The 19,354-nt window shown below is 39.5% G+C and overlaps 1 protein-coding gene across 1 annotated transcript in view; it reads left to right on the top strand.

Annotated features, from left to right (window-relative positions):
* The window catches only part of TTN (titin), a 237,676-nt gene that overhangs the window by 210,214 nt on the left and 8,108 nt on the right, over positions 1-19,354 (top strand). The window contains exons 284-314 of the mRNA XM_065750962.1: positions 92-388; positions 491-1,078; positions 1,175-1,477; positions 1,641-1,937; positions 2,400-2,687; positions 2,775-3,074; positions 3,187-3,489; positions 3,638-3,943; positions 4,045-5,811; positions 5,909-6,205; positions 6,616-6,903; positions 6,996-7,295; positions 7,394-9,460; positions 9,555-9,857; positions 9,939-10,244; positions 10,352-10,642; positions 10,838-11,137; positions 11,243-11,548; positions 11,791-12,096; positions 12,195-12,476; positions 13,138-13,731; positions 13,888-14,175; positions 14,285-14,584; positions 14,996-15,298; positions 15,592-15,894; positions 16,007-16,591; positions 16,740-17,045; positions 17,138-17,437; positions 17,660-18,235; positions 18,328-18,633; positions 18,729-19,322. Of these exons, the coding sequence (XP_065607034.1) occupies positions 92-388; positions 491-1,078; positions 1,175-1,477; positions 1,641-1,937; positions 2,400-2,687; positions 2,775-3,074; positions 3,187-3,489; positions 3,638-3,943; positions 4,045-5,811; positions 5,909-6,205; positions 6,616-6,903; positions 6,996-7,295; positions 7,394-9,460; positions 9,555-9,857; positions 9,939-10,244; positions 10,352-10,642; positions 10,838-11,137; positions 11,243-11,548; positions 11,791-12,096; positions 12,195-12,476; positions 13,138-13,731; positions 13,888-14,175; positions 14,285-14,584; positions 14,996-15,298; positions 15,592-15,894; positions 16,007-16,591; positions 16,740-17,045; positions 17,138-17,437; positions 17,660-18,235; positions 18,328-18,633; positions 18,729-19,322 (13,950 nt within the window). The remainder of the gene's footprint in view (positions 1-91; positions 389-490; positions 1,079-1,174; positions 1,478-1,640; positions 1,938-2,399; positions 2,688-2,774; positions 3,075-3,186; positions 3,490-3,637; positions 3,944-4,044; positions 5,812-5,908; positions 6,206-6,615; positions 6,904-6,995; positions 7,296-7,393; positions 9,461-9,554; positions 9,858-9,938; positions 10,245-10,351; positions 10,643-10,837; positions 11,138-11,242; positions 11,549-11,790; positions 12,097-12,194; positions 12,477-13,137; positions 13,732-13,887; positions 14,176-14,284; positions 14,585-14,995; positions 15,299-15,591; positions 15,895-16,006; positions 16,592-16,739; positions 17,046-17,137; positions 17,438-17,659; positions 18,236-18,327; positions 18,634-18,728; positions 19,323-19,354) is intronic.

Raw genomic sequence — 19,354 nt, 5'->3', positions numbered from 1 at the left:
ACACCCCCCCCCCCCCCAACAAACTCTTTCCAATCTACTGAAATGTAAAGGATAAATTTGCTGTTGCTTAAACTGTTGAACATTTCTTCAGAAAAGCCCAGCCCACCAGAAAAACTTGGAGTGACAAACGTCACAAAGGACAGTGTTTCTCTTTCATGGCTAAAACCGGAACATGATGGTGGAAGCAGAATCGTCAGCTACCTCATTGAAGCTCTTGAGAAAGGACAGCAAAAATGGGTTAAGTGTGCAGTTGTAAAGACAACTCATCATGTTGTCCATGGCCTTAAGGAGAATGTTGACTATTTCTTCAGAGTGTCTGCAGAAAACCAAGCAGGTTTAAGTGATCCTAAGGAACTACTGCTCCCTGTTACAGTTAAAGAACATCTAGGTAAGCTTTCTGTCATGAAATTAAAGTTAATATACATTAAATTGAATTCATATTTTAGAAGAGATAATTTTTTTTAATTATTTGAAAATGTTTCATTTTCAGAATCTCCTGAGATTGACATGAAGGGCTTCCCTCATAATACTGTGTATATTCGGGCCGGCTCAAACCTGAAAGTTGAAATTCCAGTTTCTGGAAAACCATTGCCAAAGGTGACATTGTCTAGAGATGGCGTTCCAGTCAAATCCACAATAAGATTTCACACAGAAATGACAGCAGAAAGTCTCACTGTTAACCTTAAAGAAAGTGTGGCTGCTGATGCTGGCAGATATGATATTACTGCTGCCAATTCAAGTGGCACCACAAAGTCATTCATTAATATTGTTGTGCTGGATAGACCAGGTCCTCCTGTTGGTCCTGTTGTCCTTAGTGATATCACTGAAGAGAGTGTAACACTCAGATGGCAGCCACCAGCTTATGATGGTGGAAGTCAAGTTACCAACTATATTGTACTGAAAAGAGAAACAAGTACTGCTGCCTGGTCCGAGGTGTCTGCAACCATTGCTAGAACTGTTATTAAAGTCATGAAGCTTACAACAGGAGAAGAATACCAATTCCGCATCAAAGCTGAGAACCGCTTTGGCATCAGTGATCACATTGACTCACAATGTGTAGTTGTCAAACTTCCTTACAGTAAGTAGTACTATTCTCACATTGCAGATCATAATTTTAATGTTCAGGTTTTGAAAGGCTCATTTTGTTAACCGTAATTTCTTTTAACATCATCAGCTACCCCTGGTCCTCCTTCCACACCGTGGGTAACTAGTGTCACACGAGAGAGTATTGCAGTTGGATGGCATGAACCAGTCACTAATGGTGGCAGTGCTGTCACTGGATACCACCTGGAAATGAAGGACCGGAATAGTATATTATGGCAGAAGGCTAACAAGACCCTCATTCGCACAACTCACTTTAAAGTCACTACAATCAGCGCTGGCCTTATCTATGAATTTAGAGTTTATGCTGAAAATGCAGCTGGCATTGGAAAAGCAAGTCATCCTTCTGATCCAGTCCTTGCAATTGATGCTTGTGGTATGTATTCTCTAGAAAATAAAGAAACCCAACCACTGAAGTAGAGTTTTTCTTTTCCCCCGTGATATTCTGTCCTGTGAAGTAAGCTAATACCCAAAACATTCATTAACAGTAATATAAATGTTTTTGTTCATTTGCAATACTTTCCTGTTTTCTACCACAGAACCACCAAGAAATGTTCGTGTCTCAGATATTTCCAAGACTGCTATTACTTTGTCATGGCAGAAGCCAGCATTTGATGGTGGTAGCAAGATCACAGGATACATTGTAGAAAAACGTGATCTACCAGATGGCAGATGGTCAAAAGCTAGTTTCACCAATGTTATTGAGACTCAGTTTACAGTGTCTGGCCTGACGCAGAACTCCCGGTATGAATTCCGAGTATTTGCTAAGAATGCCATCGGTTCCATTAGTAATCCATCAGATGTTGTTGGTCCTATTACCTGTGTTGATACATACGGTAAGTGTTTTGCAATTATATAACAGTATTGTTTTATGACACTGGAAAGCTTAAAGGCAACATTGTTTTATAGAACCATAGCCTTTTTAATATGGAAAGCTAATTTATCTTGTTTGATTTAATAAACTTGAATGATTGTGAGCTTCTTAAGCATGATTGTAATTTGCATCTTCAGCTGTATCTACATTTTTTAAGTTGTGGCATTTTTATTTCTTCAGCAACAGAAATAAGCCCATGGCCAGAGTGATTATATTTATAACATATGGCTGCCTTTTTTTTTTTTTTTTTTTTTTTTGTAGTTGTTTCTAACTCATTCCATGTTTCTGATTTAAGTTACTCATGCAAGCAGTAATTAATATTTATAAAATGCTTGAACTGCTAGCTTTAAAAAGTATTGCTATTTTCATTTCTTTAAATACAAGTCTAACTGTATTTTTTTTCTTACTCTAATTTTTTCATAAGGTGCTCCTGAAATTGATGTGCCACCAGAATATACAGAAGTAGTGAAATACAAAGCAGGAACTTCTATAAAGCTAAAACTAGGCATCTCAGGAAAGCCTATACCAACAATTGAATGGTTCAAAAATGGCAATGAGCTGCAAACCAGTTCACTATTGTCTATTGAGAACACGACAGAATTTGCTTCTGTACTCATCAAGGATGCAACGCGACTCAACAGCGGAACCTATGAACTAAAATTGAAGAATGCAATGGGTTCAGCATCAGCCCACGTTAGAGTACAGATACTTGGTATGTCTTGAGAAATTACTGTGTAACATTGTTAAACAATAATCTACTAAAAAATTCATAACACCTTATTTCTTGCATTTTATACAGACAAACCTGGACCCCCAACTGGACCAATACAGTTTAAGACAGTCACTGCTGAAAAGATTACAATAATGTGGGATCCTCCAGCAGATGATGGCGGCGCACCTGTAACACACTATGTTGTTGAAAAGCGGGAGACAAGTCGTGTTGTATGGTCTTTAGTTTCTGAGAAACAGGAGGGTTGTATTATAACTACAACAAAACTTATCAGAGGAAATGAATATGTGTTCCGTGTCCGTGGTGTAAACAAGTTTGGAGTTGGTGATTCCTTGGAGTCTGAACCAGTTATAGCCAAAAACTCGTTTGGTAAGAACCACATAAAATCACTAATGAAACTGAATCATCCTATGTGATATTTGTACATATATTCATATTCATATGTACATCTACTTATGTATCTATATATTTCTTAATTTAGTTGCCCCTGGACCACCTGGCACACCAGAAGTCACAATGATAACCAAGAATTCCATGACTGTTGTCTGGAATAGGCCCACTGTTGATGGAGGTAGTGAAATATCAGGATATTTTCTTGAGAAGCGAGACAAGAAGAGTCTTAGCTGGTTCAAAGTTACTAAGGAAACCATTCGTGACACCAGACAGAAAGTAACAGGTCTGACTGAAAACAGTGAATATCATTTCCGTGTTTGTGCTGTCAATGCAGCTGGAGAAGGTCCATTCTCTGAAGCTTCTGACTTCTACAAAGCCGTAGATCCTGTTGGTAAGAGACGTTGTGCAGTATGTCTAATTGGTCAATAGGCAAGAAGCAATTAAGATGGCTTGCACCAATGTAATTGCAGGAGATTTTATTTCTTTTTATGATTACCTGTACATATGGCTTCTGATTTTCTTTTCTTAAACTGTCACAGATAAGCCAGGCTCACCAACCAAACTGAAGGTTGTGGATACAACTAAGACATCTGTCACTCTTGGCTGGATTAAACCTGCTTATGATGGAGGAAGTCCAATTACCAGCTATGTGGTCGAGAAAAGGGAAGGTGAAGAGCAAGAATGGACTATAGTCAGCTCTAAGGGAGAAGTGAGAACGACTGAGTATGTTGTATCCCACCTTCAGCCAAGCATTAATTATTATTTCCGTGTATCTGCTATAAATTGTGCTGGACAAGGAGAGCCTATTGAGATGACCGAACCTGTTCAAGCTAAAGATATTCTCGGTACTGTACCTTTCAGTAACTTATCTGTGGTTTTATTTTTCAGAGCATTCTTTTATTTTACATTCCAAATATGCATTATTCATTTTTACCTATTTCTACAGTGGCACCAGAGATTGATCTGGATGTTGCCCTACGGACCTCTATCATTGCTAAAGCAGGTGAAGATGTGGAAATAATGATTCCATTCAAAGGAAGACCTCCTCCCACTGTCACATGGCGAAAGGGTGACAAAAATCTTGGGACTGATGAAAAATATATCATTCAGAACACAGAATCATCAACATTACTTTCTATTCCTCAAGTTACCCGAAATGATACGGGAAAGTATGTTCTTACAATTGAAAATGGAGTTGGAGAACCCAAATCATCATTTGTGAATGTAAAAGTACTTGACACACCATCTGCCTGCCAGAAGCTACAGCTTAAGCATGTTTCTCGTGGCACAGTTACACTGGTATGGGAGCCACCTCTTATTAATGGTGGTTCTGAAATAACAAACTATGTTGTAGAAAAAAGAGATGCTACAAAGAGGGCCTGGTCAACTGTAACAACAAAATGTTCTCAAACTACCTTTAAGTTAACTAATCTGTCAGAAAAGACTGCATTTTTCTTCCGGGTTCTTGCTGAAAATGAAATTGGACTGGGTGAGCCTTGTGAGACTTCTGAACCAGTGAAAGCTGCAGACATACCAGGACCTATAAAAGACCTTGCCATGAAAGATTCTACAAAAACTTCTGTTAAATTGCATTGGAGCAAACCTGACTATGATGGTGGTAGTATTATATCAGACTACATTATTGAAAAGAAACTGCAGGGTGAAAAGGAATGGACATATGCAGGCACAAGCAAGAGCTGTGAATTTGAAGTTGAAAAACTTAAAGAGCTGTCAGTCATGGAATTCAGAGTCTTTGCAAAAAATGAAAAAGGCAAGAGTGATGGTGTTACTCTTGGACCCATTACAGTGAAAGAACATGTAATAACACCTGAAGCTGACCTTTCTGACATTCCTGGAGGTCAAATCACTGTACGAATTGGGCATAACCTACACATTGAATTGCCCTTTAAAGGTAAACCTAAGCCATCAATGAGCTGGCTGAAGGACAACCTCCCTCTTAAAGAAACTGAACAGCTTCGTTTCAAGAAAACTGAAAACAAGATAAGCTTAAATATCAAGAATGTGAAAAAGGAGCATGGTGGCAAATATACTTTGATTCTTGATAATGTCATCTGCAGAAAAACATTTACAATCACTGTTATCACTCTCGGTCCACCATCTAAGCCAAAAGGACCCTTAAGACTAGATGAAGTCAAAGCAGATAGTGTAGTTTTGTCATGGGAAGCTCCTGAAGATGATGGAGGAGGAGAAATTACTGGCTACAGTATTGAGAAAAGAGAAACTTCTCAAATGAACTGGAAGCTGGTGTGCTCTAGTGCTGCTAGAACAACTTTCAAAGTACCAAACCTTGTTAAAGACACTGAATATCAGTTTAGAGTCCGTGCAGAAAACAGATATGGAGTAAGCCCACCTCTTGTCTCAGTAGATGTTGTGGCAAAGCATCAATTCAGAACACCAGGTGCCCCAGGCAAGCCTGTTGTATACAATGTAACTGCTGATGGAATGACCATAGCTTGGGATGCTCCTGCTTATGATGGCGGTTCAGAGATCCTTGGCTACCATGTTGAAAAGAAGGAGAGAAACAGTATTTTGTGGCAGAAGGTTAATGTTGCATTAATATCTAGCAGAGAATACAGGATTACTGGACTGGTTGAAGGTCTGGATTACCAGTTCCAAGTATATGCAGAAAACACTGCTGGTCTAAGCCGCGCTAGCGAGCCAAGCAAATTTACTTTGGCAGTCTCTCCAGTAGGTGAGTGAATGCTCAGTCACCCAAGAAAATTCTAGTGTTGCTGATCATAGTGAACAGTTATAAAAACTAATTCTTCATTATTTTCCTCCCCTTTTAGATCCACCTGGTACTCCTGATTACATTGATGTCACCAGGGAAACAGTCACTCTTAAATGGACCCCTCCACTGCGTGATGGAGGCAGTAAGATTGTGGCCTACAGTATTGAGAAGCGGCAAGGAAGTGAAGACCGGTGGCTCAGATGTAACTTTACTGATGTTAGTGAATGTCAATATACAGTTACAGGACTCAGTCCAGGTGATCGATACGAATTCAGAGTGCTTGCAAGAAATGCTGTTGGTACCATTAGCCCACCTTCACAGTCTTCAGGCTATATCATGACCAGAGATGAAAATGGTAAGATTTCCTTTACATAACTGTGTTTGCATACAGGAGCCAACAAGACCTTCTGGAATAATGGGAGGTCACGGGGGGAAATGTATGACTGCCCTTTCCACTCAACTCAAAATCATTTCTGGTTTTGCTACAGGGTAGAAGGAGCTAAATGGAAAACCCAAATTTGACAAACATACGTAATCAGTTGCTACATTAGAATAACAACATACGTTAATGTATTTTACCTGTAACAACATATGTTAATGTATTTCACCTGTTGTAGTATGTTGCAGTGTGTGCTAACAGGAAAAATAAGTTTACAGTTCATAATTCTTCTGTGTATAATAATCTTTTATAAATACCAAGTTAAGAAGACTAGCAGGAAAACATACTTAGCTGTATCAGAATTTATTTATATTTTCCTTTTTCAGTTGCTCCAACAATTGAATTTGGCCCCGAGCATTTTGAAGGCCTAACTGTTAAAGCCGGAGAGAGCATTAGACTTAAAGCTTTAATCAAAGGACGTCCAGTACCTAAAGTGACATGGTTTAAGGATGGCAAGGAGATTGAAAAAACAATGAGTATAGAAATAACTACAGGTATTGGATATAGCACAATCTTCATTAGAGATTCTACTAGGGATCATCGTGGAGTGTACACAGTAGAAGCCAAAAATGCATCAGGCACTAAACGAGAAGATATTACATTCAGAATACAAGGTATTGCACCAACCACTTTCATAACAATTTGTTATAATAGTATTTTAATCTAAGTGTCAGTAAATTATAATTCCAAACCTTATATTTTGCAGACACACCAGGAAAAGTTGGTGGACCAATACGATTCACAAACATTACTGGAGAAAAAGTGACGTTATGGTGGGAGCCTCCTGCTAATGATGGTTGTGCTTCTATTTCCCACTACATCATTGAAAAGCGAGAAACCAGCAGGATTGCATGGGCATTGGTTGAAGACAAGTGTGAAGCTTGCAGCTACACTGCACTTAAATTAATTAAAGGCAATGAGTACCAGTTCCGTGTCTCTGCAGTAAACAAATTTGGAGTTGGCAGACCATTGGAGTCTGATCCAGTTGTGGCACAAATACCTTACAGTAAGTTTCCATCTCATTCTGTGGAAACAACTGTAGGGTTACCATCTTCTATTTCTAATTATGTTTTTCTTTCCTTATTTTTCTTTTTTCCCTTTTAGCTCTTCCTGATGCCCCAGGAACTCCAGAGCCCACCAACATAACAGGAGACAGTATCACTCTGACATGGGCAAGACCAAAATCAGATGGTGGAAGTGAGATAAATGAATATATTCTAGAAAGGAGAGAAAAGAAGAGCATGCGCTGGGTTAAAGTGTCCAGTAAGAGGCCCATTGCTGAGAACAGATACAGAGTAACTGGCCTTATTGAAGGCAATGAGTATGAATTCCATGTTATGGCTGAAAATGCTGCAGGAGTTGGACCTCCAAGTGATGTTTCAAAGCTAATTAAATGCAGAGAACCAGTCAGCCCACCTAGTGCACCTAATGTTGTAAGGGTGACAGATACATCAAAGAGTAGTGTAAGTTTAGAGTGGACCAAACCAGTTTTTGACGGCGGTATGGAAATAATTGGATACATTATTGAGATGTGCAAAGTTGACCTAGAAACATGGCAGAAAGTCAATGCAGAGACTGTTCTTGCTACTAAATATACCGTAGTTGATCTGGAGGCAGGTGAACACTATAAATTCAGAGTTAGTGCGGTCAATGGTGCTGGGAAAGGAGAAAGCTGTGAAGTTCCTGCTTCAGTCCAAACTGTAGACAGGCTTTCTGCACCTGAAATAGATATTGATGCAAACTTCAAGCAGACTCACATTGTGAGAGCGGGTGCAAGTATTCGCCTATTTATTGCCTTCTCTGGAAGACCTGTTCCCACTGCTGTGTGGTCCAAAGCAGATGCAAACCTGAACTTGCGTGCTGACATTCAAACAACTGATTCCTTCAGCACATTGACTGTGGAGGAATGCAACAGAAATGATGCTGGGAAATATGTCTTTACTGTGGAAAACAACAGTGGAAGTAAGTCAATTACATTTACTGTCAAGGTTTTGGACACTCCTGGTCCACCCGGTCCTATTACATTTAAGGATGTGACCCGAGGATCTATTACCTTAATGTGGGATGCTCCTGTTCTGGATGGAGGTTCACGTATCCATCACTACATTGTGGAAAAACGGGAAGCAAGCCGTCGTAGCTGGCAAGTGGTGAGTTCAAAATGCACTCGACAAATCTTTAAGGTCACTGATCTGGCAGAAGGTGTCCCATATTACTACCGAGTGTCAGCAGAAAATGAATATGGCATAGGTGAACCTTGTGAGTTGACAGAACCAATTGTAGCCACTGAAGAACCTGCTCCACCTAGGAGACTAGATGTTGTTGATACTACCAAATCTTCTGTAGTTTTAGCTTGGCTTAAACCTGACCATGATGGTGGTAGTCGTGTTACGGGATATCTTCTTGAAATGAAACAAAAAGGTTCGGACAAGTGGATTCCGGCTGGTCAAACCAAGCAACTTACTTTCACCGTTGAAGGCCTTGTGGAGAACACTGAATATGAGTTCCGGGTCAAGGCAAAGAACAATGCTGGCTACAGTGAGCCAAGAGAAGCTTTCTCTTCTGTTATTATTAAAGAGCCACAGATTGAACCAACAGCAGATCTCAGTGAAATAAGCAAACAACTTATAACATGTAAGGCTGGAAGCACCTTTACTATTGATATACCAATTAGTGGCCGCCCAGCTCCAAAAGTGACATGGAAACTTGAGGAGATGAGGCTGAAGGAAACTGAGAGAGTTACCATCAAGACAACAAAAGATAGAACTACACTGACTGTAAAGGACAGTATGAGAGGTGACTCTGGGAAATACTACCTCACACTTGAAAACACTGCTGGTGTGAAAACATTTACTGTCACAGTGGTAGTCATAGGAAGGCCAGGTCCAGTCACTGGTCCAATTGAAATATCGTCTGTATCTGCTGAATCCTGTATGTTGACCTGGAAAGAGCCTGAAGATGATGGTGGCAGTGATATTACAAACTACATTGTAGAGAAACGTGAATCTGGCACAACAGCATGGCAACTGGTAAATTCAAGTGTAAAACGTACACAGATCAAAGTCACCCGTCTCACAAAATACCAGGAGTACAGTTTTCGAGTAAGCTCAGAAAACAGATTTGGAGTCAGCAAACCCCTTGAATCAAAAACTGTAGTAGCTGAACATCCATTTGGTAAGTGAAAAAAAATTTAAAGCTGTTGTTTACCTCTGACAGCTGTAAGTATTTGTAATAACTAATATTTTCCCCACCTCCCATTTTTGTTTAGTCCCACCAAGTCCACCTTCAAGGCCAGAAGTCTATTCAGTGTCTGCAAATGCCATGGCAATTCGCTGGGAAGAACCCTATCATGATGGTGGCAGCAAAATCATTGGATACTGGGTTGAAAAGAAAGAACGCAACACTATCCTTTGGGTGAAGGAAAACAAAGTGCCATGCTTTGAATGCAACTTCAAAATTACCGGGCTGGTGGAAGGCCTAGAATATCAATTCAGGACCTATGCTTTAAACGCTGCAGGTGTTAGCAAAGCTAGTGAAGCTTCCAGACCTGTAGTGGCTCAAAATCCAGTTGGTAAGTGTTACTTTCAATAACTGTTTTGTTAATTAAGTTAAAATAGAATTGCATTTCTCATTTTCTGTTTTATTCCTCCAGATCCACCAGGAAGGCCAGAAGTAACAGATGTCACCAGATCTACAGTTTCCCTGAGCTGGTCACCACCACTTTATGACGGTGGAAGTAAAGTTATTGGATATATTATAGAGCGGAAACCATATAATGAATCCGGTGATGGCCGCTGGCTGAAATGCAATTATACCATAGTCTCAGAAAACTTCTTTACAGTGACAGCTCTCAGTGAAGATGAAGCATATGAATTCCGTGTACTAGCAAAGAATGCAGCTGGTGTTATTAGCAAAGGATCTGAATCAACTGGTGCTGTCATTTGCAAAGATGAATACTGTAAGAAATATTCATTTGGAACAACTAAATACATAAAGTTCCATTTTTAATACTGTCAAGTGATTTGGTTTTAATGTCTTTTTTTTTTTTTTTTTTCCCTATGACAGCGCCACCAAAGGCTGAACTCGATGCCAGATTGCAGGGAGAAGTTGTGACCATTAGAGCTGGATCTGATCTTGTTCTTGATGCAGCTATTGGTGGGAAACCAGAACCAAAAGTTTTCTGGTCTAAAGGTGATAAGGAATTGGACCTATGTGAAAAGATATCTCTGCAATACACCAGCAAACGAGCTATTGCGATTATCAAGTTCTGTGACAGAAGTGATAGTGGAAAGTATACTCTAACAGTGAAAAATGCCAGTGGGACAAAACAAATTTCCGTTCTTGTCAAAGTGCTTGGTATGTATTCCATGATTAGTATTTGTGCTTTATATATATATATAAATATATATAATAAATATTTATAATAAATATATATATAATGAATATATATATAATAAATACATATAACAAAAAATCACCAGTGTCACTGTATAAGAGAGAGAAATTTTTCCTTAGCTGCAAATAATAACACGTATTTCTACCTCTACCCAGATTCACCAGGTCCATGTGCAGGAAAAATCACAGTTAGCAGAATAACTGAAGAGAAGTGCACTCTGGCGTGGAATATTCCTGAGGAGGATGGAGGTGCACAAATCACTCACTATATCGTAGAAAGGCGTGAAACCAGCAGACTTCACTGGGTTATTGTTGAGGCCGAATGCCAGACATTATCATGTGTGGTAACAAAACTTATTAAAAATAACGAGTACATCTTCCGTGTCAGAGGTGTCAACAAATATGGGCCAGGTGTTCCACTTGAAACAGAACCTGTCATTGCCAGAAATGCTTTCAGTGAGTGTTACTACCTTCCATTCTGTGTCAGAATGTGTGGAATGTCTGTCATAGGTAAAGAATTTGTAAAACAATTTTTTTTCCCCACATTTTTAAAACCAACAGCTATTCCAACACAGCCTGGTACTCCTGAAGAAGTGAGTGTTGGCAAGGAACACATCATCATTCAGTGGACGAAACCAGAATCAGATGGTGGCAGTGAGATTAAGGACTACCTTGTAGACAAACGTGAAAGGAAAAGTCTGCGCTGGACACGAGTGAACAGAGATTACACTATTTATGATACCAGATTGAAAGTCACTGGTCTTATGGAAGGTGGTCAGTACCAGTTCCGTGTCACTGCAGTGAATGCTGCTGGGAACAGTGAACCTAGTGACGCTTCACAATACATGCTGTGTAAAGAACCATCATGTAAGTTGCCACATTTAAAATTTATTTAAACATTTATTTATAATTACGGAGCATAAATCCAAATTCATGCTTCAGCTAGTTTACATAGGAACTCACCGAACTAGACAGTACTTGAAAAATTTGGAAGCAGTTGTAATTCATTTTAAATGTTTGTTTTTCCCAGCATTTACTGATGAAAAATTATTTTTAATTGTAGAATGTTTTCTTAACCAATGTGAAATACATTTTCTTCTTTTTCAAAGATACCCCTGCAGCTCCTTCAGCTCCAAGAGTTGTGGACACTACTGTGCACAGCATAAGTTTAGTGTGGTCAAAGCCCACATATGACGGTGGTGCTGACATCTTAGGCTATGTTCTTGAAATGAAGGAAGAAGGTTCTGAACAGTGGTATCGACCACATACGACTCCCACTCTGAGGAATGCTGAGTTCACCGTAACAGGTCTTAAAACAACCCAGAAATACCAATTTAGAGTTGCTGCTACAAATGTGAATGGTATAAGTGAATTTAGTGAATCATCAGCAGAAATAGAACCTGTGGAAAGAATAGGTAATTTGAGAAATTCAGTGTGTATTTTAAAGAATTATATTTTCTTTTAAAACTACTGAGAGATTAATTTATTTTATGATTCTTGCATCCTTCACCAGAAAAACCTGAGCTTGAGCTTGCTGATGACCTGAGAAAGACAGTAACAGTGAGAGCTGGAGGTTCCCTGCGTCTAATGGTCTCTGTGTCTGGCAGACCTGCTCCTGTAGTCACATGGAGCAAGCAGGGTGTTGACCTTGTAAGTCGAGGTATTATTGATACTACAGACAGCTACACTCTACTTATTGTGGATAAAGTTAACCGGTACGATGCTGGAAAGTATGTCATAGAAGCTGAAAATCAATCAGGAAAAAAATCAGCAACTATTTCTGTAAAAGTGTATGGTAAGTACAACTACAATTATACATGGTTATTAGACTACTCAAGGTGCATGTTATTCAGAAGTAATTCAGTCATTTCCAAAGGGTGCTTCCCGTTTTAAACAGTGGAAGAATGTTTGGGAAGACAAAGAAATAAAGGAAACTATGAAGTTTTAAAGCCATGCTGGCACCATAGAATCATTAAGGTGCGAAAAGGCCACTGAACTCATCTAGTTCAACCACCAGCTCATCAATACCATGCCCACTAAACCATGTCTCTAAGTGCATGTCTACCATTTCCTTGAAAACCTCCCAGGACAGTGATTCCACCATTCCCTGGGCAGCCTGTTCTAATGCCTTACCACTCCTTCTGAGAAGAAATTTTTCCTAACATCCAACGTAAACCTTCCCTGGCAGAACTTAAAGCCGCTGCTTCTCATTCTGTCACTATTATCTGGAACAAGAGTACAAGCCTTACCTCACTACAACCTCCTTTCAGGTAGTTGTAGAGAGCAATATGATCTCCCATGGGCCTCTTCTTCTTTAGGCTAAACAATCCCAGTTGAAAATGAAATCCTATTTTTTATCTGTTTATTTTGTTTTATTTTAATTCAGAACTCAGTCAGAGAAAAGGATCCAAAAGAAGAAAAAAGAGAAGTAATATATTATTTTTTTGTTTGTTTAGATACACCTGGTCCACCAGCTGCAGTGAGAGTTAAGGAAGTATCAAAAGATTCTGCAACACTTACTTGGGACATTCCAACCATTGATGGTGGAGCCCCAGTCAGCAATTACATAATTGAGAAACGTGAAGCTTCCATGAGAGCTTACAAGACTGTCACTACCAAATGCAGCAAGACATTTTATAGAGTTACTGGTCTTCTGGAAGGAGCTTTGTATTATTTCAGAGTACTGCCAGAAAATATATATGGCATTGGTGAACCCTGCGAAACATCTGATGCAGTTTTAGTATCCGATGTACCTATGGTACCACAAAAACTTGAAGTGATCGACACCACCAAATCAACTGTTACTCTTGCTTGGGAGAAACCACCACATGATGGTGGCAGCAGATTGACTGGCTACGTTATTGAGGCCAGCAAAGCTGGAACAGAAAGATGGTTGAAGGTAGTGGCAGTAAAGCCTACTGTCTATGAACATACAATTATCTCTCTCAATGAAGGTGAACAGTACTTGTTCAGGGTCAGAGCACAGAATCAGAAGGGTGTTTCAGAACCAAGAGAAATTGTCACAGCAGTGACAGTACAGGAACAAAAAGGTAAGTATCTACTGCTAAAAATGACAGGGTGAAACTGACACCAAGTGAATGCAATATTTATAAAATGGACATTGAAAATATCATTCTTTTCTTTTTTTTCTCCTCCTCCTCCCCCTCCCCTCTCCTCCTCTCCTCTCCTCCTCTCCCTTTTCTTAGTTCTGCCAACAATTGATCTTGCTGGAATACCTCAGAAGACAATTCATGTACCAGCTGGCAAGCCCATTGAGTTAGCTATTCCAATCGAAGGTCGGCCACCTCCAGCTGCATTGTGGTACTTGGCTGGTTCTAAACTAAAAGAATCAGAACGCATCAAAATCGAGACTGTTGCAAAAATGGCTAAACTGACAGTGCGTGAGACCACCATTCATGACACTGGAGAGTATACACTTGAACTAAAGAACACAACTGGAACAGTTACTGATACAATAAAAGTTATAATCCTTGGTAAGAACTTATGAAAGTAATTGTCCATGTTTTTGTCTGAACTTTGCTACCACCAATGCGATTCCTTCTCTGAACATTATTTTTTGTATTTTAATTTTATTTTTCCCAGACAAACCTGGACCACCTGTTGGACCTATCCGAATTGATGAAATTGATTCAAATTATGTAACCATCTCCTGGGAACCACCTGAGCTGGATGGTGGAGCTACACTTAGTGGCTACGTGGTAGAGCAGCGTGATGCTCACCGTCCCGGATGGCTGCCAGTTTCAGAGTCAGTAACTAGAACAACATATAAGTTCACCAGGCTTGTTGAAGGTGCAGAATACGTGTTCCGTGTGGCTGCTACAAACCGCTTTGGAATTGGATCTTACCTGCAGTCTGAGATTATAGAATGCAAAAGCAGAATTCGTAAGTCTACTTTTAAGAATAATATATATATATATTTACATGGCTTATATAGCTGCACATTTCCTAAATGTTGCTACCTTCTTTTGCCAAATAATAGGATATACTATGGTACCCAGTAGTCTTTGTACGTTACTGGGGAAGAACACCATCTATAAGCATATTTAATTACTGTAGATGCACTACAGAGAATATGGACAGTAAGCATGGACTTTATGCTCAGATCTCCTATTAGCCTTGATAAATTGCTTTACCCCACTACAAAAGTGGGATCATTTCATTGGCCTAGTTTGTAAAGTGCTTTGATATTTTTTGATAAGTAAAGTTTGATACTATATTATCATTCATAGTATGTTGCATATTTCTTTGTGTGAAAATATTTGATGCTTCCTTCACTATGTTTTCTTTTTACAGGTATCCCTGGCCCTCCAGGCACTCCAGAAGTGTTTGATGTCTCTCGAGATGGTATGACATTAACTTGGCATCCCCCAGATGATGATGGTGACTCGCAGATTACTGGCTACATCGTGGAACGCAAAGAAGTTAGAGCAGATAGATGGATTCGTGCAAATAAAGTTCCAGTCACAATGACTCGTTACCGTTCCACTGGGTTGGTTGAAGGATTAGAATATGAACACCGTGTCACAGCAATCAATGCAAGAGGTGCTGGAAAACCTAGCCGTCCTTCCAAGTCTGTTGTTGCCAGGGATCCAATTGGTAAGTAATTTTCTACATAGATTAAGCATATTATGGAAAAATTGAATGATCCTACTGAAAGTTACTCTTTTTGGTAATTGGAAATTTATCTGTATGTATTAATGAACAGCAGAGGGGATTCTGACTGGTAGAAACCAAGAAAAATATTACTGACAATATTTTATTTCAAATTTCCCTGCATAAATCCTATAATGACTTCACACAGATTGCATGCTGGAAATTAGCATTTGTTGTGTGTTTTAAATGTTCATAAAGAAGATCTCACTGAGCCCTCATATGGTCTTCTCTTCCAGCACCTCCAGGTAAGCCTCAGAATCCAAGAGTCACTGACACTACAAGAACATCTGTCTCTCTGGCTTGGAGTCCACCAGAAGATGAAGGTGGCTCTAAAGTCACTGGCTACTTAATTGAGATGCAGAAGGTAGATCAATTTGAATGGACCAAATGCAATACCACTCCCACCAAGATTCGTGAATACACTTTGACACATCTACCACAAGGTGCAGAGTACAGATTCCGCGTGCTAGCCTGTAATGCTGGTGGGCCAGGAGAACCTGCTGAAGTGCCAGGAACAGTCAAAATAACAGAAATGCTTGGTAAGACACTTCACATTTTAACTCCTATTGAAAGCCATCCTTAAGGAGTATTTAGCTAAAGCATTTACCTGTGAATCCATACGTAGCCTGAGATGTTATTTTTTCTTTACAGAATACCCTGACTATGAACTTGATGAAAAATACCAGGAAGGTCTCATGGTGAGACAAGGTGGAGTTATCAGGCTTACCATACCCATTAAGGGTAAGCCTATCCCCCTATGCAAATGGACGAAAGAAGGACATGACATCAGCAAGAGAGCCATGATTGCAACTTCCGAAACTCACACAGAACTTGTGATCAAAGATGCAGAAAGAGAAGATTCTGGCACCTATGATCTGGCACTTGAAAACAAATGTGGCAAAAAAGCTGTGTATATTAAAGTCAGAGTGATTGGCATTCCAAATCCACCAGAAGGGCCTCTTGAGTATGATGACATACAAGCTCGTTCTGTCAGAGTAAGCTGGAGACCTCCTACAGATGATGGTGGTGCAGATTTACTAGGTTATATTGTTGAGAGACGAGAAGTACCAAAGTCTGCATGGTATACTGTTGATTCTAGAGTAAAAGGGACATCACTGGTAGTGAAAGGTCTAAAAGAAAATGTGGAATATCACTTCCGTGTTTCTGCAGAAAACCATTTTGGCATTAGCAAATCTCTCAAATCTGAAGAACCAGCCATACCAAAGACACCTCTGAGTAAGTCCCCTTTTTAGATTTTTAATTTTTTTTTACTGCTACTGCTTACTTACTATGTTATGCTTCTAAAAGTGCAATAGTATGTGCAAATATTTGAATGATATGGCATTATTATTTCTACTGATCATGTTGTTGTCATTATTATCAGACCCTCCAGAGCCTCCAAACAACCCACCTGAAGTGCTTGATGTCACAAAGAGCTCAGTTAACTTGTCCTGGTCCAGACCTAAAGATGATGGTGGTTCTCGTGTAACTGGTTACTACATTGAACGTAAAGAGACTTCTACAGAAAAATGGGTCCGGCATAACAAAACGCAGATCACTACTACAATGTACACAGTCACGGGACTTGTTCCAGATGCTGAATATCAGTTCCGTGTTGTTGCTCAAAATGAAATTGGTGAAAGTGAAGCAAGTCCTGCTTCTGAACCGGTTGTATGCAAGGACCCATTTGGTAAGAAAATGTTTGCATTAATAGATCTTGTGAAGATCTATCTAGTAAAATTTGGAAAGGAATTTAATTTCTGTATATCTTGCAATTTTCAGACAAACCAAGCCAACCTGGAGAAATTGAGGTCACTTCAATATCTAAGGACAGCATTACAATAGAATGGGAACGACCTGAAAGTGATGGTGGCAAGGAGATCCTGGGCTATTGGGTTGAATATCGACAGTCTGGAGAAAGCACCTGGAAAAAATGCAATAAAGAACTCATCAAGGACAGACAGTTTACAGTAGGAGGTTTGCTGGAGGCTACAGAATATGAATTCCGCGTCTTTGCAGAAAATCAGACAGGCCTCAGCAGACCTCGAAGGACTGCTATGGCAGTGAAAACTAAATTAACATGTAAGCAAAAAATACACTGTCATATTTGCTGTGATATTGCTGTGATCTTGTGCATCATAAACCATAGTAACACACTGAATATGCTTTACAGATTATTTGCCAATGACTGTCCTAAAACAGTCCAAGCATTCAAGTGTAAGAGGCAAAAGTGTAAATGAAGATTAAAAAATAGAGAAACATTTCATAGTAATGATCATTATTTTTAAATTTTCTTTCTTTTAGCTGGAGAAGCACCTGCCATAAGAAAAGAAATGCAGGATGTTACAACTAAACTGGGTGAAGCAGCTCAGCTGACATGCCAGATTGTTGGGAGACCTCTTCCTGATATTAAATGGTACCGCTTTGGCAAAGAATTGGTGCAAAGCCGAAAATACAAAATGTCATCTGATGGACGCAACCATACACTGACAGTATTAACAGATGAACAAGAGGATGAAGGCCTCTACACTTGTACGGCTACGAATGATGTCGGAGAAATTGAAACTAGTGGCAAACTATTGTTGCAGGCTCCTCCTCAGTTCCATCCTGGCTTCCCATTGAAAGAGAAATACTATGCTGGTGCTGGTGGCACACTCCGTCTTCACATCATGTATATTGGCCGACCAGTACCAGCAATAACTTGGTTCCATGGCAACAAACCTCTGAGAGGATCAGAATCAGTTACTATTGAGAACACAGAGCATTATACTCATCTTGCTATTAAGAATGTCCAGCACAAGACTCATGCTGGAAAGTACAAAGTACAACTCAGTAACACATTTGGAACAGTTGACACTGTACTTAATGTGGAAATACAAGGTAAGGAATTTTATTTTCAGTATATTTGTGGAATATTTTCTGAAATACTGAGGGACAAAACATCTAAAAAGATGCTGCTTTATATTTTACAGATAAGCCAGATAAACCAGAAGGGCCAATTGTTATTGAGTCTGTACTGAAGAACTCTGTGGTGATTAGCTGGAAACCACCAGAGGATGATGGAGGTGCTATGATAACAAATTATATCATAGAGAAACGTGAAGCCAAGGAAGGAGCAGAATGGGAACTTGTGTCTTCAAGCATTTCAGGCACGACTTGTAGAATTGTCAATCTAACTGAAAATGCAGGCTACTATTTCCGTGTTTCTGCTCAGAATACGTACGGAATTAGTGAAGCACTGGAGGTCTCATCAGTTGTTGTTATGAAGCCACCATTTGGTAAGTGCACACCAAGATATCCAGTACTGTATGCCCCCATAATTAATTACTAAGGCAAGTTCACTTCAACTTTTTAATCTTTTTATTGTTTACAGAAAAACCAGGACAACCTGGTCAACCAGTAGCAAGTGCTGTCACAAAAGATTCTTGCGTTGTCTCATGGAAGCCACCTGCAAGTGATGGAGGTGCAAAGATAAGAACTTACTATCTTGAGAAGCGTGAGAAGAAACAAAACAAGTGGATTTCTGTAACAACAGATGAAATTCGTGAAACTGTATATTCTGTGAAAGATCTTATTGAAGGTCTTGAATATGAGTTCCGTGTAAAATGTGAAAATCTAGGTGGTGAAAGTGAGTGGAGTGAGGTATCACAACCAGTTGTTCCAAAATCTGATGTACCAATTCAAGCTCCACATTTCAAGGAAGAACTAAGAAATCTAAATGTGAAATTTCAAGCTAATGCCACATTTGTCTGCAAAGTCACTGGTCATCCTAAACCAATTGTCAAATGGTACAGGCAGGGCAAAGAAATCATGCCGGATGGTGAAAAGATCAAAATACAGGAATTCAAGGGTGGATATCACCAGCTAATCATTACAAATGTAACAGATGATGACGCCACAGTGTATCAAGTTAGAGCTACCAATCAAGGAGGATCAGTGTCTGGCACTGCCTCTTTGGATGTTGAAGGTAAATGAAAGGTCTTGATTCCTGAGACAGAT

Source organism: Cyrtonyx montezumae, unplaced genomic scaffold (genome assembly GCF_038088225.1).
Source record: "Cyrtonyx montezumae isolate F1298 unplaced genomic scaffold, pur_monq_1.0 scaffold_7, whole genome shotgun sequence".
Lineage (NCBI taxonomy): Eukaryota > Metazoa > Chordata > Aves > Galliformes > Odontophoridae > Cyrtonyx > Cyrtonyx montezumae.
This window is presented reverse-complemented; position numbering and strand designations above follow the sequence as displayed.